We start from the raw sequence: 22,619 nt of genomic DNA on the forward strand, positions 1-22,619 counted from the left end.
ACCTGCAATTCTTAGCCCACTGTTCCAATTCGTCACGATCCCGTTGCAATCTGAGATAACTTTCTTCACTATCCACTATGCTATTAATCTTAGTGTCATCTAAGAACATAAGAACATAAGAAATAGGAGCAGGAGTAGGCTATCTAGCCCTTCGAGCCTGCCCCGCCATTCAATAAGATCATGGCTGATCTGTCGTGGCTCAGTTCCACTTTCCCGCCCTCTCCCCATAACCCTTAATCCCCTCTCTTATCAAAAACCCATCAACCCACGTCTTAAAAATATTTAGCGAGGCAGCCTCCACCACTTCAACAGGCAGAGAATTCCAGAGATTCAGCACCCTTTGAGTGAAGAAGTTCCTCCTCAACTCCGTTCTAAACTGCCCCCCCTTTATCTTGAGGCTGTGCCCCCTAGTCCTACTGTCTTTTTTGAGCGGGAAGAGTCTGCGAACTTACTAACCATACCTCCTATATTTTCATCCAAATCATGAATATAAATGACAAATAACAGTGGACCCAGCACTGATCCCTGAGGCACACTGCTGGTCACAGGCCTCCAGTTTGAAAACAACCCTCTAAAACCACCCTCTGGCTTCTGTCATCAAGCCAATTTTGTATCCAGTTACATACCTCACCCTGGATCCCGTGAGATTTAACTTTATGCAACAACCTACCATGCGGTACCTTGTCAAAGGCCTTGCTAAAATCCATGTAGACAACATCAACTGCACTGCCCTCATCTACCTTCTCGGTTACCCCCTTTAATAAACCCAATCAAATTTGTGAGACATGATTTTCGACTCACAAAGCCATGCTGACTGACCCAATCAGTCCATGAATCTTTAAATGCCTGTAGATCCTGTCTCTCAAAATACCTTCCAACAATTTAACCACTACAGATGTGAGGCTTACCAGCCTATAGTTCCCAGGCTTTTCCCTGCAGCTCTTTTTAAACAAAGGCACAACATTTGCCACCCTCCAATCTTCAGGACCTCACCCGTGACTATCGATGATTTAAATATCTCTGCTAGGGGACCCACAATTTCATCCCTGGCCTCCCACAATGTCCTGGGATACATTGCATCAGGTCCCAGAGATTTATCAACCTTGATGTGCTTGGCTCAGTTGGCTGGACAGCTGGTTAGTGATGCTAAACAATGGCAATGGCGTGTGTTCAATTCCTGTGCCGGCTGAGGTTATTCAATGAAGATCCTGCTTTTTTTAACCTTGCCTGAGGGGTGGTGATCCTCAGGATAAGTCACAGCCTGGGACTTCAATTTTCCCTAAATTAAATAGTGCTTGGGAAGCAAAGAGGTTGCATTTTAATTGAGAGGCAATGATTTTTAATTCAAAGGCAGTCTCTTCCTTTGCACATTAAGAACAACAATATTTTATCATCAAATTTTAGATTATTATTCAGTTCGTTCTGTTTTGTTACACATACTGACAATAGAAAAACCACAGTCAGGTGAGTTAAATCAGATTTAAAGATCACACTATGAGATCAGTCACACAGATAATTAACAAACACCCCGTTATGTCTGCTGAATGTGAAAGAGACAAGCATTTACAAAAAAAAATTCCTTCATCGCAAGAAAAAGTTACAAAATTGAACATTTTGAAATGTGTTGAAGTTTCATAATCTGCTGTGAGACTAGAAGTTCTCATAGTGATGGTTAAATTGGATTGTATGTCGTTTGTTCATTTGTTTGCAAGCTTTTTCTACATTTGTTGTCATTCCAGGTGGTCCGCAGCTGAACACTCCAATCTTCATAACCTGTTCAAATGAACAAAAAGTTAAACTTATTTATTAGCGTCACAAGTAGGCTTACATTAACACTGCAATGAAGTTACTGTGAAACTCCCCTAGTCGCCACACTCCGACGCCTGTTCGGGTACACTGAGGGAGAATTTAGCACGGCCAATGCGCCTAACCCAGCACGTCTTTTGGACTGTGGGAGGAAACCAGAGCACCCAGAGGAAACGGGGAGAACATGAATTTTAATTCATTTGTTAGAGTTATAGTTACACTGTGCTGTTAAATAAAATTTGTTTTACTATAAAGGATCCTTAACTTGTCAGCAGAATCACTCCAAGAGTGAAACATCCTATTCTCACATTAATGCCAAAATTGAAAACAAATTGGGGTCTAGTCTGTCTTCATGATGTAATTTGGGATTCTGGCCCCACCCAGGGCCCTCACACTAATAATAACAGTAGTCTATTGCTGAAACAATAGTGTGGGATCAATTGTCTCTGTCTTAGAAATGTGTGTGGGGGGGTGGGGAATGGGATGGAGGGAACTGGTCGAGATGGGGTGGGGGATTTGGGGTGGGTTGGAGGGGTTGTTTGGGTGGCGGGGGGGAGCTCCCTTTGTACAGTCCTGATTTATGTGCTCAAGCACTGGAGTGAGACTTGAAATTGGATCTTGTGACTCAGAGGCAAGAGTATAGAGCTTTTGGTGACACTCAAGCCATGAGTGAGTATACTCTGAGACACCCAGATTCTCAACTTATGTGTGGGGTTGGGGGGGCCGGGGGGAGGGGGGGGGAGGAGGGTGGGATGGGGGTGTCTCTGACTGGGATACATTTACAAATCTATCTAAATACTTCCATCTCAACAATGACATCATCCCAAGTCGATGGGAGATGATGGGCAGGATTTTCCAGCCACGGTTGCCCCAAAATTGGAAAATGTGGCCCAAGGTCAGTTGACCTTTGCACGGTCGGTCCTCTTCCTGCTACTCCTGTGGCGGGCAGGACGGGAAAACTTCTCCCCTGATAACGTTCCTCACAGTGAAGGTTCAACAATTTGAGCTACATGGAGCGATGATGAATAGCACTCACCTCCGGGTGTACTTCCATCAGCGAGTTGAAGAAAGGTACAAACTGGGGACGTCCAAAGTGGGTGATAGAGCGTAGACCCGTGAACAAGCTCCGGTTTGACACCTTCTGGAAGTGGCGTTCACAAATGTACTAAAGCGAAAAACGTACAACGGATTATTATTTATCAAAGGCAGGATGGAGAGACCAAAGAGTAACTGTTTTACTTTGTCAACTTCATGCACTTCGCTGACTTTTAAATCACTTCACCCCGCTGGCAGCCACACCTTCAGCTGCCAAAGCTCTGAGCTCTGCACTTCCCACCCTAAAACTCTCCACCTTTACGTCTCTCCCCAATTGCAAGATGCTCCCCGATGTTCTCTATGAGCACCATTCATTATGTTGGCTGCTAAAACAGTAACGCAAGCGATACTCCAGAGTTTAGATTTTTAAGTGGATTAATGTTAGCTTTTGCTTGGACGTGTTTTCAAACACAGCAATCCCAACTTTGTCATTACTGAGAGTAAGTTATCAACCATCAAAATCTGTACATATTATAGGACTGGCCGACTCCAGGCTAAAGTGATGTTTGCAGCAATTGGCTAGACATACAAATGCTGATTGTAATAAGTTCAATGTGGCCCATGAGGTTGGCCTCATGGTTGACTATGCCCATTGATAATCAAGAACAGATTCTTCAATGCTGGGCAAACTGTGTATTTCCAAAACACATTTGCTCAAAATTTATCTGAAAAAAGCATTGGACGATTGTCATTCTGCCTTTCGCTAATGTTCAACAACCATTGGTACAGGTCAGTGAAATAACTCCGCAGAGGCCGGTGTCCCTTCGCCAGATTCCCTTTAATTACAAACTCTAGTTTCTAGGTGCCCAGATCACCAACAACCTGCCCTGGTCCCTCCATGCCGACACTATATTTAAGAAAACCCACCAATGCCTCTATTGTCATAGAAGGCCAAAGAAATTTTGCATGGCAGCTTCAACTCTCACCAATTTTTACAGATGCACCATAGAAAGCCTCCTTTTTGGTTGTATCACAGCTTGGCATGGCTCCTACTCTGCCCAAGACCACAAGAAACTGCGAAGGGTTGTGAATGTAGCCCAGTCCATCACACAAACCAGCCTCCCATCCATTGATTCCATCTACACTTCCTGCTGCCTCGGAAAAGCAGCCAGCATAATCAAGGACCCACACATCTGGACATACTATTTTCCACCTTCTTCCGTCAGGAAAAAGACACAAAAATCTGACATCATGTATCAACCGACTCAAGAACAGCTTCTTCCCTGTTGCCATCAGAATTTTGAATGGACTTACCAAATATTAACCTGATCTTTCTCTACACCCTAGCTATGACTGTAACATTATATTCTGCATCCTCTCCTTTCCTTCACCCCGATGTAGGGGTGGCACAGTGGCCCAGTGGTTAGCACTGCTGCCTCACAGTGCCAGGGACCCAGGTTCAATTCCTGGTTTGGGTCACTGTGTGGAGTTTGCAGTTATCATCAAGAATTTAGAAGGATGAGGAGGGATCTAATTGAAAGATTACAGATTACTGAGAGGCCTGGATAGAGTGGATGTGGAGAGGATGTTTCCACTAGTGGGAGAGACTAGAACTTGAGGACACAACCTTAGAGTGAAGGGACGTGCCTTTAAAACTGACATGAGGAGGAATTTCTTAAAGTGGTGAATCTATGGAACTCATTGCCACAGGAGGCTGTGGGGGCCAGGTCATTGAGTGGATTTAAGATAGAGATAAATAAATTCTTGATCAATTAGGGGAGAAGGCAGAAAGATGGGGATGAGAATCAGATCAACTATGATTGAATAGCAGAGCAGACCCGATGGGCTGAATGGCCTAATTCTGCTCTTATCTCTTATGACCTTATGCACATTACCCCTGTGTCTCCACGGGTTTCCTCTGGGTGCTCCAGTTTCTTCCTACCATCCAAAGATGTGCAGGTTAGGTGGATTGGCCATGCTAAATTCCCCCTTAGTGTCAGGGGGACTAGCTAGGGTAAATGCATGGGGTTGTGGGATAGGGCCTGGGTGAGATTGCAGCCGGTACAAACTCGATGGGCCAAATGGCCTCCTTTTGCATGTAGGATTCTATGATTTTATACTCTATGAACAGTATGTTTTGTCTGTATCGTGTGCAAGAAACAAAACATTTCACTTTATCATAATACGTGTGACATGAATAAATCAAATCCTTTCCACTCCTAGAGTGCTTCAGGTACAAAGTCAGAATTGGGAGCGCCAGTGGTTGTGACGTTTCCATATTTATGCACAGGTGTGGCTCCCTGGTTGGGTAGGCAATTATGGCCTCAATCAGGGAGCTCGTACTCACGGGCCTCGTTAAGCTCATTACGATCAGCATGTGTTTCTGGCCAAGTTAAGAGCTTGGTAGCAGAACCAAAAGAGCAAACCATGACCCTTGCTGCAAATGTTACTTTAGCCTGGAGTCAGCCAGTCCTAATAATATGTACAGAGTTTGATGGTTGACAACTTATTCTTAGTAATGTCAAAGTTGGGATTGCTGTGTTTGAAAACATGTCCAAGCAAAAACTAACATTATTCCACTTAAAATCTAGATTCTGGTGTATCGCTTGAGTTGCCGTTTTAACAGCCGACATAATGAATGGAGGTGCTGGTGTGCATCGAGTACATCGGGGAGCATCTTGGAGGGAGGAAGAGAAGTAAAGGTGGAGAACTTTAGGGAGGGAATTGCAGACTTTAGAGCCTTGGCAGTTGAAGGTGTGTGGCCAGTGGGATGGAGTGATTTAAAAGTCAGCAAAGAGCATGAAGCTAGAATTGGAGGGAGCTCAATGATCTTGACGTCCGTAGGGCTGGGACAGGTTACAGAGATAGGGAAGGTGGTGAGGCTATGGAGAGATTCAAAAGAAAGGATAATAATTTTAAAACTGAGGCATTGTTTGGTCAGGAACTATGTAGGTTGGTGAGTACAGGAACATGCAAGTCTTGGTGCAAATTAGGATACAAGCATTGAGTTTTGGATGACCAAATTTGTAGAGGTTGGTACAATGGTTAGCACTGTTGCCTCACATTGCAAAGAACCCGGGATCGATTCCGGCCTTGGGTGACTGTTTGTGTGGAGTTTGCACATTCTCCTCGTGTCTGTGTGGGTTTTCTCTAGGTGCTCCCACACTCCAAAGATGTGTGGCAAAAACAAAAAATGCTGGAAAATCTCAGCAGGTCTGACAGCAGCTGCGGAGAGAGACTAAGAGCCAATGTTTCGAGTCTAGATGATCCTTTCTTTGTCAGAGCTGACTCTTCAACGGAGATGGTGATCCAGACTCAAAACGTTGGCTCTATTCTCTCCGTCAGACCTGCTGAGATTTTCCAGCATTTTCTGTTTTTGTTTCAGATTCCAGCATCCGCAGTATTTTGCTTTTACCAAAGATGTATGGGTTAGGTTGATAAATTGCCCCTTCGTGTCAGGAGGATTAGCAGGGTAAATATGTGAGGTTATAGGGATAGGGCCTGGGTGGGATTGTGGTCATAATGACCTTAATGAATGGCAGAGCAGGCTAGAAGGGCTGAATGGCCTATTCCCGCTTCTAGTTTCTATGTTTGTTGGTGTGGACTCGATGGGGTGAATGGTGTCCTTCTGCACTGTAGGAATTCTCTGACTCTATGATTACGATTAGAAGATGGAAGGCTAGGACATTAGAATACTCTAGCCTGGTCCTGACAAAGGTAAGGGTGAGGTTTTCAACAGCAGGTGAGCAGAGACAGGGGACAGAATTGGGAAGAGGGGTGCATGGAGAGTAGATAAGCATTGAGGATTGTAGGATTCACAGTCCCAAGCTGATGCATATAGAAATCAAACATCAAGTGTTGCTTACAAGCATGGTAGTCCTCAGATCAAACTTCTCCGCCAACTGAGTGATGTAGATATGGACGGACACCAGGGACGTTTTATCAGCCTCCTCAACTTCACGGATGATGTCCTCCAGCCACTCAAACTGCCTCTGTGTCCGAGTCACCCAGATGAAGTAGATCTGCCAATGGGGAGTTACAAAAAGTGATCAGAGCAAAGCAAATCGACCCGTGTGAACGCGGAAAGACCTGGAATTAGCCGAGAGTCTCCAAGAAGGTAAACATAGAAATATAGAAGATAGGAGAAGGAGGAGGCCATTTGGCCCTTCGAGCCTGCTCTGCCATTCATCACAATCATGGCTGATCATCCAAATCAATAGCCTAATCCTGCTTTCTCCGCATAACCTTTGATCCCGTTCACCCCAAGTGCTATATTCAGCCACTTCTTGAATACATTCAATATTTTGGCATAACTACTTGCTGTGATAATGAATTCCATAGGCTCCCCACTTTTTGGGTGAAGAAATGTCTCCTCATTGCCGTCCTAAGTGGTCTACCCAGATCCCAAAGTCCTGAATATTTAATACAGATGCAAGAATATGCTCTATGAATACTGCTAAGGGCTATTGATTCCCCTTTTGCGTATGGCCACCAGGATGCCTCCCCTTTACCTGATCATATTGGGAAACTGCATGGGCGTGCATAAATCATTCATTAAATGGAAGCAATAGAAAGAGATCAAGCTTTCAGTGGGGAACTGAGAAAGGAAAAATGTGCAGGGCTGTGTGGCAATAGTGGCTAGCCCAGCCAGAGGGAATCCCAAGCCTTAGTCTTAGAATCATAGAATCTCTACAGTGTAGAAGGTGGCCATTTGGTCCATTGAGTCTGCACTGACTCTCTGACAGAGTATCTTTCACAGACGCTTTCCCCCACTCTATCCCCGTTAACACGGCTAATCCATCTAACCTACACACCTGGAACACTAAGGAGCAGTTTAGTAGGGGTGGCACAGTAATTAGCACTGCTGCCTCACAGCGCCAGGCACCCGGGTTCAATTTGGTCACTGTCCTGTGCTGCACGTTCTCCCCGTGTCTGCATGGGTTTCCTCCGGATGTTCCGGTTTCCTCTCCCAGTCGGAAAGATGTGCTGGTTAGGTGCATTGGCCATGGTAAAATTCTCCCTCAGTGTACCCGAACAGGAGCCGGAGTGTGGCGAGGGGATTCTTGAGACACTAACAAATAAACTTTTAACAATTTAGCATGACCAATTCATCTAACCATGTAACATTATTACAAATGGGATCATTGGTATTGGTTGGGACAGTAAGTGAAATTACAGATCCAATGGATAATTCTAGAAGCCCTCCTCACATTACGAAATGCGTAAGCCATGCAAAGTTCCTGTAGCAACACCGTTTTGTAACCAAGTGACAAGAAGTCAGAGGGATTTGTTTTTTCACAATGTGTTTACAGCTTTTGGTTTCTTTGGACACACTATGAATTCTCAGAATCGTATTGAATGAGTGGCACAGTCAGAGTGGTGGGCGGCATTGTGGCACAGTGGTTAGCACTGCTGCCTCACAGCACCGGGGACCCGGGTTCGATTCCTGGCTTGGGTCACTGTTTGTGCGGAGTCTGCAATTCTCCCAGTGTCTGCGTGGGTTTCCCCCGGGTGCTCTGGTTTCCTCCCACAATCTAAAAGATATCTGTTTAGGTGCACTGGCCATGCTAAATTCTCCCCTAATGTACCCAGACAGGCGCTGGAGTGCAGTGACTAGGGGAATTTCACAATAACTTCATTGCAGTGTTAATGTAAGCTGACTTGTGAATAATAAATAAACTTAAAAAAATCTTAAAAGGTTGAGTCTGCACCTACCCTCTGACAAAGCTTCTTAACCAGGCCCACCCCCCTGCCCTATCCTGGCACAGAGAGATGGGAGCATGAGACATCCGGGTGGGGAATTTAAATTTGTAATAATTGACGTCATTTCTCCTGCTGTGATCGTCATGTAATGGAGCTGCACCCCCACCTCCCCCAATCATGGTTTGTGTTCAAGCTCACAGCGCTAGGCATCCAGGTTCGATTCCTGGCTTGGGTCACTGTTTGTGCAGTCTACACATTCTCCCCGTGTCAGCGGGTGCTCTGTTTTCCTCCCACTGTCCGAAAGGTGTGCTGGTTAGGTGCACTGGCCATGCTAAATTCTCCCTTAGTGTGCCCAAACAGGTGCCTGAATGTGGCGACTAGGGGATTTTCACAGTAACTTCATTGCAGTGTTAATGTCAGCCTACTTGTGATACTCATAAATAAACTTAACTTAAACTAAAATCGTTACTAGCTAACCAGTGATTATTGTTCCTCAGATGTCGTTCCGAAAGGTGTGGCAGGAATGATCTGTGTGTGCCCTTCAATGGAAAGAATGATAGTCAAAGTGTTGGAAGCATTTCCCCATTGGTTAATATGATAGAACAACATGTGGGTTGTCAAGGAAGCAGTGTTGAAATACACTTCCTCATTATAACATTTATTGCTTCCTCATTTAATTAAAGCATCGTCAACATGATATACGCACTGAGAATATATTGTACTTTGCTGAATCCATTACAACTGGTTGATTGAACAAAAACTGCTTTGTGATGTGGGCCCTTCATGGGTAGATCAACACTATTCTCTTCATCTGGAGTCAATTGTCTGCACTGTTGGAGTGGTTCTCATACATACCATCAGAAGGTCACACATTTGGTCCACTCCCAGCACTACATGAGCCAATCATACCTGCAGCATCACTTACATCACCGGCAAAGTGAGCATATATCTGGTTTCCTCTCATAGTCCAAAGGTGTATGGGTTAGGTTGATTGGCTATGCTAAATTGTCCACTAGGGGGACTAGCAGGGATAACATGGGGTTATGGGAATAGGGCCTGGGTGGGATTGTGGTCGGTGCAGACTCAATGGGCCAAATGGCCTCCTTCTGCGCTGTAAGGATTCTATTTGCCCACTCTTAATTGCCCTGGAGGAGGTTGTAAATGAGTCACATTCTGGAATACAAATCAGTGGCTTGCTCAGCTACCTCAGAGGGTGGTTAAGAGTCAACCATATTGTTGTGGGTCTGGAAGCACATGTAGGCCAGACCAGGCAAGAATGGCAGATTTCCTTCCCTAAGAAGGCATTACTAAGCCAGCTGGTCACCACAATAGTTTTTTTTGTTCGTTCGTTCATGGGATGTGGGCATCGCTGGCTGGGCCAGCAATTATTGCCCATCCTTGATGGCATTTAAGGGTAAACCACATTGCCGTGGCTCTGGAGTCACATGGAGGCCAGACCAAGTAAGGACGGCAGATTTCCTTCCCTGAAGGACATTAGTGAACCAGATGGATTTTTACGACAACCGACAATGGTTTCATGGTCATCAGTAGATTCTCAATTCCAGATTTTTATTGAATTCAAATTTCACCATCTGCCGTGGCGGGATTCGAACCCGGGTATCCAGGGCATTATCCTTGGTATCGAGATTGCTAGTCCAGTGATCATCATTACTGAAACTAGATTTATTTATTACACCTCAACTGCCATGGTGGGATTTGAACTTGATCATTAATCAATGCTTCTGGAATAATAATCCAATTAGATAACCATTATGCTACCATGCCCCAATAACTGAGTTCGATGTGTTTGGACTATAGGAAGGCAAAAGAAAAATCTTCCATTCAGACCATGCGTCAGAGTGAAACTTTGCCATTTTATGGGAAAATTCTACATGCTATGTAGGCAAATAAATGAGTTAGATGCCGGGACCACAACGCCAATATTGATAAGTGCCCTGATAAGAGTCAGTACCTTCAGGGAGAAAGGACAGAATTGGCGGGGGGAGTAAAAAGTCATCCACTTGGAAATGGATCAAGACATTGTTATAGCAGGCTTACCTTTTTACACTGTATCCTGCTGTTTATAGTTGACTTGTAGACAAGATCTTTGAGGATCGACGCAAAAGGTGTCACGCCAATCCCTCCTCCTACCAGGACGGACACCTCGAACTTGTTCCATTCTTGGTGGCCTTCACCGAATGGTCCGTCAAGGTAAATCTAAGGAAAGCAGTTCTCTGTTTTGGTTATTGGTCAAAGACACTGAGTTATGGTTAAACTTGTGGTTTAAATGCTCTTGGGAATTGTGCTATCTATGACTTTCATAACGTAGGATGACTCTTCGAACCTACTACTTTGACCAAGTGTTTGGTCAGCTGTCCTAACATCTCCATATGTGGTTCCGTATCAAAATCTGTTCAGTAACACTCCTGTGAAGAGTTTTACTCCATTAAAGTCACACTATTAATACGTGTTGGTGTTGTGGCGGAAAATAATCTGACTACGGTAAATTTCCAAGAGGCAGCACAGTGGTTAGCACCGCTGCCTCACAGTGTCAGGGGCCCGGGGTCGATTCTGGCCTTGGGTGATTTATGGCATTTGCACATTCTCCCCATGTCTGTATGAGGGTGCACTGACCCAAACAGGTGCCGGAGAGTGGTGACTAGGAGAATTTCACAGTAACTTCATTGCACTGTTAACGTAAAGCCTTACCTGTGACTAATAAAGTAACTTTAACTGTGTGGGTTTCCTCCCGACACTTTGGTTTCTTCCCATAAATGTGCGGGTTAGGTTGATTGGACGTGCAAAATTGTTCTTTAGTGTTGGGGGAATTAGCAGGGATAAGATCTGGGTGGGAATGTTGCCAGTGCAGGCTCAATGGGCCTGCTTCTGCACTGTAGGGATTCTATGATTCTAGGAATTGAGGATTATTTTCAGAACCTTACAATTCAGAGGCAAAACACTGCCAATGGAGCCATGACAAACAGCTCGGAGCAAGCCTGACAAAATGGCACATTTTCCAACCAACAATTGTGGTCAATCGATGAAAAATAATAGTGGGAATTGCGCAACTGATGGAAATAGTGAATTGTGGTTCATTGAATAAAAAGGAAAAATAAAGCGTATTTTCTTTAGCCTTGGCAGTTGAGTGACTCATTGGCAAGATCTCAGATGTGACAATGGTCCATCGCAGCTGACCTATCACATATCCGAATTGTCTGCAACCGAGCTTTTATCGCTTTCTGTTTATGGGTGATTAATGCGCCAAGTTTAAAGTTTATTTACTTGTGTCACAAGTTAGGCTTACATTAACACTGCAATGAAGCTACTGTGAAAATCCCCTAGTCACCACACTGTGGTGCCTGTTCGGGTAAACTGAGGAAGAATTTAGCATGGCCAATGCACCTAAACAGTACGTCCTTCAGACTGTGGGAGGAAACCGGAGGAAACCCCAGCAGACATGGGGAGAACGTGCAGACTCTGCACAGACAGTGACACAAGCCAGGAATCGAACCCAGGCCACCGTTGCTGTGAAATGCTAATCACTGTGCCACCCTGAAGGTGACATGAAGGGGAAATATCTTCTCAGCATTTACCTGTCAAGTCCCTTAAGAATCCAAATGAGATCACCTCCCATTCTTCTAAATTCCAATGAGTAGAGTCCCACCAAAGACAGAAAATGCTGAAAAATATCAGCTGGTCTGACAGCATCTCTGGAGAGAGAATAGAGCCAATGGCTGTATATTTCCAACCTGCTTAACCTTTGCTCATAAGGCTCCATACCTGGGATCGTCCTAGCAAGAGGCTGACAATGAAGGAAACAGCTGGACAATACTGGCTTAACCAAAACTTCAATGATGGGCTTGTCCATTGTTTTTAAGTTATTTACTAAGTTAAAGTTTATTTATTAGTGTCACAAGTAAGCTTACACTGACACTGCAATGAAGTTACTGTGAAAACTCCCCAGTCGCCACACTCCGGCACCTGCTCGGCTACGCTGAGGGAGAATTTAGCACCTAACCAGCACATCTTCCAGACTGTGGGGGGAAACTGGCAGAAACCCACGCAGACACGGGAAGGATGTGCAGACTCTGCGCAGACCAAGCTGGGAATCGAACCCGGGTCCCTGTGAGGCAGCAGTGTCAACCACTGTGCCAGCGTGTTGCCTGCACTGCCATTAAACTAAAAGAAAGTTTGGAAGACTTTGGTTCCTATGCCACTCGCTTTGGCAATTTGACAACGACAAACTAGTAAAATTAAATTCATTGCAGGTAGAAATCTTTATACATTCCTTACCTTTGGGTAGCTACCGAGGGCCGATATATTTTCCGGAGAGTATACTTCCCGTAGTCGGATTGTCCATGGTCCCACTGCCCGGATGTGAAGGCTGAGGGTGTCTTCATGTGGAGCTGAAGTCAAGGTGAATGGATGGTACTCATTTGTCCCCAACTTAAGGTTCGCAATGCGTACCCACTGACCAGATTTATAGTCAAAGTCCTTGGGACGTTTAAATTCAAGGTGAGTAACGCCTATAAAATAAAAAACAATGCTTTATGGTGTCTCCTTTATATGCAAAAGCCACACTTTTATTGTAACAAGAGCAAAAGGCTTATTTTTTTTTGATTGATATCTGTAATGACTTTAACCAGGCAATTGGGATTGGTTTGCTTGAATGTGAACTCCCCATTTAAAGTGCCTAATTGATGGTTCAATCAGAGCTCCAGGCTTAACAGGAGTGTCTGTTCCTTTGACCGCTGTTGTAGACTGCACACTGAGAGCACTCTGTATAGTGTTGCTGGGTCTTGTAAATGAACAACTTTTGGTGATGGGGCTTTTGTGTCTCCCAGGACTTATTACAAATTAGATCCAATCACAGTCCCCACATAAAGGACAAACAAGGTCCAAGCTGACAAGACATGAGGCGGCATGGTGGTCCAGTGCTCAGCACTTCTGTCTCACAGCGCCAGGGCTCTGGGTTCGATTCCTGGCTTGTGTCACTGTCTGTGTGGAGCCCGCACATTCTGCCCCCGTGTTTGCATGGGTTTCCTGCGGTTTCTTCCCACAGTCCAAAGATGAGTGGGTTAGGTGGATTGACCCTGCAGGATTGACCATGCTAAATTGCCTCAATGTGAGGGGGAACTTGCCAGGGTGAATTCATGGGGTTATGGGGATAGGGCCTGGATGGGATTGTGATTGGTGCAGGCTCGATGGACCGAATGGTGTCCTTCTGCATTGTACGATTCTATCAGACAACGCTTCTCAAACAGATCCACCTCCAACAACAGGACAACACCTTCTGCATATCACTGATGTTGAAAATGATGGGAGAGAAGGCATTCTGGAGGTGTCAATACAGTTGCAGATCTTTCCAACAGCAACATTGGGGTCCATGAATCAGCCTTTCCTCTGGGCAGGTCCATCTTTGGAGGGCGGAGCCTCCATATCCGATACCTTCCGGATTGCCTCCGCGATGCCACCTCTATTAAGTTGACAGCCTCCGCACAACCACTCCCCGCTTCTGATGAAACGCTGGCGAGCTTCAAAGTTTATTAGGTCTTAGTAACGTCAATTGGTGCTAGGAATGCTTCCTGATGTTGGTGATGCCTAACATTAAGAATGCTCCACCTTATAAATAGCTCTTTAACTAATAAAAATTGTACTAAAATGTTATGTCCGGTCAGCAGTGAGTTGTGGATGTGAAGCTTGTGGCACTGGGGAAGGTAAGGAAAGAAACTCAACACCTTTGAAATGTGGGGTTTAATAAAGGTCCCAAGCTGGGTCGAGAAAAGCACGAATTAGGTACCACTGACTGAGTTCGGAAAAACAAGAGGGCCGGAATTTTACTGCTCCACCCGTCACAGGAATTGGGGCAGGTGAGGGGCAGACTATATGAAGGTATGTTGACCTCAGGGGAGATTTTACAATTCTGGGTTGAACGAGATCATAAAATCCAGTCTGAAAACTCTTAAGACGGAAATCAAGTGGAGTTCTTTGGACATGTTGGGTGCGATTTTCCCCTCAAAATTCTAAGTGCCCAACTGCCTTGGCATTCCCTGGTGCCCAGTAAGCACTGTCAGGGTGCCAGGCTGGCAGTGGCAGGATGCCAGATGGGAAGTGCCAGGCTGGCACTGCCTCCCCCTGCCCTCGAGCTCCCAGGGGCCTCAATGGCCTCCAGTCCCAGCAGCGAGGCTATCACATCAGGTCCCGACTCCCAGGGACCGTCTCTGATCCTCGAGGGTGTGGACCTCCACCGGCGAGGTCAGAAACATAAGTAAGCCCAGACAATACCCCTCTGAGCCTGCTAAATAGATTTAAATAAATAGGGGAATGAATATTGTAATCAGACTTGCATCTTTCCCCAGGGCGAGTCTGATCACGACATAAATATTTGCCTCCCACTGGTATTTCTCATCTAGATATGCTACTCGACCAGCATTGCGAGGCGCGAAAATTGCACCCATTACCTGTGCAAAAAGGGTTGGGGTACCTAATCACTCCCTGTTGGGTCCATTCAGTCTTTTGAATAGACAAGAGGATATTACTGATATGATTTTTAAAATGGTTCTCTTTTATTGAACTTAAAACCAGCATGACAAAAGCACAAAGAGAAAGAAAAGCAAACTTGGGACTGGGTTTTACTGTCAGCCCCTGTAGTGAGCTTGAACGCACTGAACTGATCTCAAAAACAGACACTGAAAAACACACTGAAGTCCAAACTATATTTTAACCCTTATCTCGTTATTGGAAATTTTTTTTACAGTCTCTGTCCGTCTTAGCTTGCAGCTGCAGTTATGCTGTTGTTTGCCAGTGTTGTGTACCCTTCAGGAATCCAGTAAATTTTTAGCTAGCCATTAGCCTTCTAATTCTACATGTATTCAAGTTAGCAGAGTTAGCTGCATAGGCAGAAATACCTCAAAATGAAATCTTTGCATTGACTGACGCAGACAGGGCTAAGCATACACAGGATCTCTCACTCTCCCAGTCACGGCTCCTTGCTGTTTTTCTTGATGCACTTCCTTACTTCCTAACTTGTCATCCTGTATCTGGGAAAATTCAGTCTCTCTACTTCAGCCTCTATCCTGTGAATGCATGGTCTGATTATATCAATGCACAATGCCTTTAGTTTTTGTTTTGTGGCAGTGCACATGCGGTATATTAAAGGGAGCAACTCGGGATACGGGTGGCATGCTGCCTTCAAGACTGTGGCACAGTCTCTCTTACATGCAGATCACGGGGTGGAGGGGTGCCGGGTGGGGGAATATTTGTCCTGGGGTTTGAACACACACAATTGTCTGACTCGAGATGTGCCAGGCTGACACCTGATGACAAACTATTCTATGATGCATCATAGAATATAAAATCCCTGCAAGGAAGAAGGAGGCCATTTGGCGCATCAAGTCTGCATCAACTCTTCGACAAAGCATCTTACCAAGGCCCAGATATTTATCCCCACAATTCCCCCTAGTCTATATACCTGGGACTCTAAGGGGCGATTTAGTATGGCCAATCCAACTAACCTATACATCTTGGCATGCGAAAGGACAATTTGCCATGGCTAATCCACCTAACACGTACATCTTTGGACATTAAGGGGCAATTTAGAATGGCCAATCCACCTAACCTGCGCATATTTTGGACACTAAGAGGCAACTTAGCATGGCCAATTTCCCTAAGCCACACATCTTTGGACACTAAGGGGAAATTTACTTGGCCAATCCACCTAACCTACACGTTTTTGGACACTGAGGGGCAACTTAGCATGGCCAATCCACCTAACCTGCACATCTTTGGACACTAAGGGGCAATTTAGAATGGCCAGTGGCAGGGCGGTATGGTGGCACAGTGGTTAGCACTGTTGCTCACAGTGCCAGGGACTGGGTTCAATTCTAGCCTCAGGTGAGTGTGCAGAGTTTGCACATTCTCCCCATGTCTGTGTGGAGTCTGCACATTCTCCCCATGTCTGCGTGGGTTTCCTCTGAGAGCTCTGATCTCCCACCGTCCAAAGATGTGTGGGTTAGGTTGATTAGCCATGCTAAATTGCCGCTTAGTATTGGAGGACTGCAAGGTAATCGGTGGTAGGACCTGGGTGTGTTTGTGTTCATTGCAGTCTTGATGGGACAAATGGCCTCCTTCTGCTCTGTAGGGAGGGATAATACGATGCTATGAATCTACCTAACCTGCACATCTTTGGAGTGTGGGAGGAAACCGCAAACCCCACATATACAGTCACCCAAAGCCGGAATTGATCCTGGAGCTGTGAGGCAGTGGTGCTAACCACTGTGCCACCCAGAGTTGCATCGAGTTGACGAATACCAGTAACATGGGACGAATCACAGATTGCTTCGAAACAGAGGGATTTAGGGTTGTTTTCGTTGGAAAGAAGGCGGCTAAGAGGGGATCCTATTGAAACATATAAGATGATTAGAGGTTTAGATAGGGTGGACAGTGATAGCCTTTCTCCTCGGATGGAGAAAGCTAGCACGAGGGGGCATGGCTTTAAATTAAGGGGGGGTAGCTACAGGACGGATGTCAGGGGTAGGTTCTTTACCCAGCGGGTGGTGAGGGATTGGAATGCCCTGCCTGCTGCAGTTGTAAATGCGCCTAGTTTGGGGGCGTTTAAGAGATCTGTGGATAGGTTTATGGACGAAAAGGGATTGGTATAGGCTAGTGGGTCATTGTTTTTGTAACTGGTCGGCGCAACATCGTGGGCCGAAGGGCCTGTTCTGCGCTGTAATGTTCTATGTTCTGTCACGTGAGGGTTAGCTCCGTCTTACCTGATGGCAGAAGCTCAGCTTTGACAACTGCAATCTCGATTTTCTTCCTGCTGTAGCTGATGAATTTATCTCCAACGAAGATCAGGGTGGGGATTATAAAATAGACGTGGAATCTCTGTGGCTGGAGGAGAGCTGCGCTGCCGTGTAAAATGATCTGTTTTAACAAGACACAAACTTGCTGAAGTTAATTGGCTTTCTTATACTCCATTCACATCTTTGCATTTTGTACAGTGAGACCACATTGGAGTGCTTATAGAACCACAGAATTCCTGCAGTGCAGAAAGAGGCCATTCAGCCCACTGGGCCTGCGCCAACAACAATCCCACCCAGGCCCCATCTCTGCAACCCAATGTATTTACCCTGCTAATCCCCCGGCACAGTGGTTAGCACTGTCATAGGTAACCGTGATGTGGAGCTCCCAGCGTTGGACTGGGGTGCGCACAGTAAGTAGTCTCACAACACCAGGTTAAAGTCCAACAGGTTTATTTGGTAGCACGAGCTTTTGGAGCATTGCTTCTTCATCAGGTCAGTGCTATCAAGTAACCATGGAATGGCAACTGTAATGATTCCTCCTGATCACTTCATAGAATCGTAGAATCCCTACAGTGCAAAAGGAGACCATTCGGACCATCGAGTCTGCACCAACCACAATCCCACCCAAGCTCTACCACTATAATCCCACCTATTTACCCAAGCTAGTTCCCCTGGCGATAAGGGACAATTTTAGCACGGCCAATCCACCTAACTTGCACATCTTTAGAATGTGGGATGAAACCAGACACCCAGAGGAAACCCACACAGACAAGCGAAGAATATGCAAACTCCAAACAGACAGTGACCTGATGCCAGAATTGAACCTGGGTCTCTGGTGCTGTGTGGCAGCAGTGCTAACCACTGTGCCACCATGCCATCCACAGTGCAATATTGGTCACCTTATTCAAGAATGGAGGGGAAGGAAGACTTAAGATTTTTAAAAAAGATATGGGAAATGCTGGCACTCGAGTGGTTCTGTACACAGCTCTCCTGCCTCTGTCAGGAAGGCTGTGGCCTCGTGGTACTATCGCAAGACTATTAATCCAGAAACCCCAGTGCAGAAGAGGCCACTTGGCCCATCGAGTCTGCACCGACCACAATCCTACATATTTACCCGCTAATCCTTCTAACCTACACATCTCAGGGGCAATTTAGCATGGCCAATCAACCTAACCCGCACATCTTTGAACTTTGGGAGGAAACGGAGCACCCGGAGGAAACCCACACAGACACGGGGAGAACATGCAGACTCCACACACACAAGACAGTGACCCAAGACGGGAATTGAAGCCAGGTCCCTGGAGCTGTGAAGCAGCAGTGTTAACCACTGTGCTACCGTGACGTCCTAACAAGGGGGTGCAGATGTAAGGTAAGGAGCAAGAGATTCAGGAGGGATTTGGGGAAAAACCTTTTCACCCAGAGGGTGGTGGGAATCTGGAACTTACTGCCTGAAAGGGTGGTAGGGGTGGGAACCCTCACAACGTTTAAGAAGCATTCAGATGAGCACTTGGAACGCCGCAGCATTAAGTGCTGGAAAACGGGATTAAAATGGATAGGTGCTTGATGGCTGGCGCAGACACGATGGGCTGAATGGCCACTTGCATTGCTGTAAATGACTGTAACTCTATGGGCGGGATTCTCCAGCCGCGCTCGCTCCAGGACCAGAACACTCCACCGAGGTTCTGTGCCCGTGGCGATAAAATTCCGGCCTATGATTCTAATACAGTGGGCCTGGAGTCACATGTAGGCCAGGCCAGGCAAACATTAGTGAGCCAGATGATTTATTTTTACAATGATCAGTGATTGTTGTCATGGTCCTGATTACCGAGACTTGCTTTTGTGTTGTTCAGCCTATTTTGCAATTAGCGTCTGACTTCTAAGACGTTGCCGAACAAGGGTGTGTAATTATATGTCAAGGGCCTCAAGCTGTCATGGCAGCTATATGTAAGCTAGTACACCTTGAACTTCTGACTGCAATTTCAGGAAACACTTGGACTGTTGCCCACATCTTGGTTCTTGTTTGATTGAGTAACCCTTTTTGTTTGTTTCCAGCTCACAAAACCCTGGCATGGGAATCAATACCAGTTGCAATGAAATATAATATCAGTCATTTGGTTCCAGCTAATTAACAACAATCCATTCAAAGAAACCCATTAAACTGGAGCAATCAAAATGCATACGCAATAATTTTCCTTGCTCGACAGTCAGTCGCCATGTTGTTAAGTGTTCAGGCACATTAATTCCTGTTGAGTCAGTTGAAAGTTTACCCACATGACTAATAACAGAAGAAGCAGTTTGCTAGTTGCTAAAATAATGGAAGCAGAAGCTGTGTTTGTCCGACCACCTTTGGTGATGCATGAGCAGCTTAAGATGATCATTCCATCTATGAAATCATAGAATCCCTACAGTGCAGAAGGAAGCCGTTCAGGTCACTGAGCCTGACACTAAGGGGCATTTGAACATGACCAATCAACCTAACCCGAACATCCTTGGACACTAAGGGGCAATTTAGCATGGACAGTCCACCTAACCTGCACATCTTTGGACATTAAGAGGCAATTTAGCATGGCCAATGCACCTAACCTGCACATCTTTGGGCACTAATGGGCAATCCACTAGCTTGCCCATCTTCGGAGTGTGAGAGGAAACTGCAGCACCTAGAGGAAATTCAGGCAGATTTGGGAGAAGATGCAAACTCCACACAGACAGTGACCCGAACCAGGAATTGAACCCGTGTCCCTGGCGCCGTGAGGCAGTGGCGCTAACCACTGTGCTACCATGCCACGAGTCAAGGACATCTCACAGCTCCTGGAACCCAGGTTCGATTCCCGGCTTGGGTCACTGACTGTGGGGAGTCGGCACATTCTCCCTGTGTCTGCATGTTTCCTCTGGGTATTCCGGTTTCCTCCCACAGTCTGAAAGATGTGTTGGTTAAGTGCGTTGGCTATGCTAAATTCTCCCTCAGTGCCGGAGCGTGGCGACTAGGGGATTTTCACAGTAACTTCATTGCAGCGTTAATGTAACCCTACTTGTGACATTAACAAATAAACTGAAAAAAAGCTTAAAACTTACCAGGATGTATATTGCAATGTAGAGATGATGGGATAACCAGAATGCTCTGAAGCTAATGCGTCGGAAGTGGTGCAAGGCAAAGACATGAAGAATGGAAAAGACAAAAAGAAGAAGTACTCCAGTCATCCCTGAAAAACAAAAGACATTCCACTACCACTTATTTCAGCTCTGCCTGACGGACGACTCTTCACTCACACATGGCTGACGCTCTCTGAGATCTTTGCCAGTCTTCTGGGGAAGCACTGATAGGCAGCAGATTGAGCTAAATAATAAAATACTGGGAAACTGGGAATACAGAAACACTGAAGTGCAGAAGGAGGCCATTTGGCCATTAAGTATGCACCGAATCTCCAATAGAGCATCCCGCCAAGGCCCTATCCTTGTAACCCTATATATGATACGTTTTAGGAGACCAAGGGGCAGTTTAGCATGTCCAATCCACCCAATCCGCACATCTTTGGACACTAAGGGGCAGTTTAGCATGGCCAATCCACCTAACCTGCACACCTTTGGAGTAAGTGCGGGGTTTTTCGGCAGCGTTCGCCCAAGGCCGGGAAATCCTGTTTGAAGTCAACGGATCTTTGCATGGTCCATGTCCCGTTTGCTATGACTCCTGTGGCAGTTGGAACAAGACGTATCCACCCTAAGGGACAATTTAGCATGGCCAATCCACCTAACCTGCACATCTTTGGACTGTGGGAGGAAACTGGAGCAGCTGGAGGAAACCCACGCAGACACTGGGAGAACATGCAAACTCCACATGGGCAGTGACCCGAGGCTGGAATCGAACCCGGGACCCTGGTGCTGTGAGGCAGCCGTGCTAACCACTGTGCTGCATTGTTACACATCAAAAAAAAGTCACAAATTCAATGATGTTAGGATAATTTTACTTAATTTCGAATCGGTGGGAATTTATACATAAAGGGTGAAAGTACTCATGTTTTACTGTGTTGAGTGCAGGAGGTCAGTGGGTCACCTTTGCTTCTGAGTCAGGAGTTCTGGGTTCAAGTCCCATGATGGCGTTTGATGGTCAGTGAAGATGCATACGTTAAGTGGCCAAACAGATTTGAGTATCAGCCCACAAATCCCTCCAGCACTCACCAATGGCACCAGAGGCACTCACCAATGGCTGGTGTGCCGCACAATTAAAAATAAATTGGAGTCTAGGCTATAGCTCCAGATGTGTGTGACAGTGCGTGTTGCCACAGCCAATCAGACATCCTTAGAAATCTCCAACACATGTCATTAGTCAGTCCCTGATACTATCGATTTCTGGGGCAGTCATTGCTGATTGGTTGGGGTTGGGGGCCTGGCACAGGGAGCAATGGGCAGTGGGTCCCAATGTCTGTGGGAGAGGTGGGGAGAAGGACAGGAGATAAGATCATGAGGCAGGAGCAGAATTGATTCTGCTCTGCCATTTTTTTCACATCCCCATTTCCCTGCCTTTCCCCCATCATCCCTGATCCCCTTACTAATCGAGAACCTATCTATCTCTGTCTTAAAGACACTCAATGACCTGTCCTCCACAGTCTTCTTTGGCAAAGAGTTTCACAGTTCACCACTCTCTGGCTGAAGAAATTCCTCCTTATCTCTGTTTTAAAGGATCGGTCCCTTTAGTCTGAGGTTGTGCCCTCTGGTTCTAGCTTTGCCTACCAGTGGAAACATCCCCTCCACATCCACTCTATCCAGGCCTTGCAGTAGCCTGTAAGTTTCAATAAGACCCCCCTCATCCTTCTAAACTCCAACAAGTACAAAGTCCCAGAGTCTTCAACCTCGTAAGAACAGCTCTTCATTCCAGTGATCATTCTTGTGAACCTCTTGTGGATCCTTTCCAAGGACAGTATGGCCTTCCTTAGATACGAAGCCCAAAACTGCTCACAGTACTCCAAAGGGAGTCTGACCAGAGCCTTATACAGCCTAAAAAGTACATCTCTGATCTTGTATTCTTATATTCTCCCAGTACACTGTGTTTACCCAGTACACTGGGAGGTCGGGGCCTGCATAATGACGCCCCTGGAGCTCAGCAGCTGGCTTCACCAACATGATTAGGCTCCACCCCCTCTGCCTACTGGCGAGAATCACATTGTGTCTTTTTTTTGTCTAAGTGCCATTAACTCGTTGAAAAAAAATCTGAAACTCTTCCATTTTCTTACCCGTTCATTACTTAGAATTATTTTTTGTCAACTTCTGCACTGAATT

General features: G+C 45.9%; 1 protein-coding gene across 2 annotated transcripts in view; it reads right to left on the reverse strand.

Annotated features, from left to right (window-relative positions):
• Positions 1 to 448: 448 nt before the first annotated feature.
• Positions 449 to 22,619, reverse strand: part of LOC145360760 (dual oxidase 1-like) — a 96,766-nt gene continuing 74,595 nt past the window's right edge. For both annotated transcript variants that reach the window (XM_080216163.1, XM_080216164.1), the window contains 7 exons: positions 20,421 to 20,548; positions 17,316 to 17,469; positions 12,838 to 13,070; positions 10,603 to 10,761; positions 6,708 to 6,863; positions 2,843 to 2,971; positions 449 to 1,773 (listed from right to left, as the gene is read on the reverse strand). In XM_080216163.1, the coding sequence (XP_080072289.1) occupies positions 1,651 to 1,773; positions 2,843 to 2,971; positions 6,708 to 6,863; positions 10,603 to 10,761; positions 12,838 to 13,070; positions 17,316 to 17,469; positions 20,421 to 20,548 (1,082 nt within the window). In that variant the 3' untranslated portion in view covers positions 449 to 1,650. The remainder of the gene's footprint in view (positions 1,774 to 2,842; positions 2,972 to 6,707; positions 6,864 to 10,602; positions 10,762 to 12,837; positions 13,071 to 17,315; positions 17,470 to 20,420; positions 20,549 to 22,619) is intronic.

This window comes from Carcharhinus amblyrhynchos, chromosome 32, assembly GCF_965287045.1.
Source record: "Carcharhinus amblyrhynchos chromosome 32, sCarAmb.v2.hapA, whole genome shotgun sequence".
Classification (NCBI taxonomy): Eukaryota; Metazoa; Chordata; class Chondrichthyes; order Carcharhiniformes; family Carcharhinidae; genus Carcharhinus; species Carcharhinus amblyrhynchos.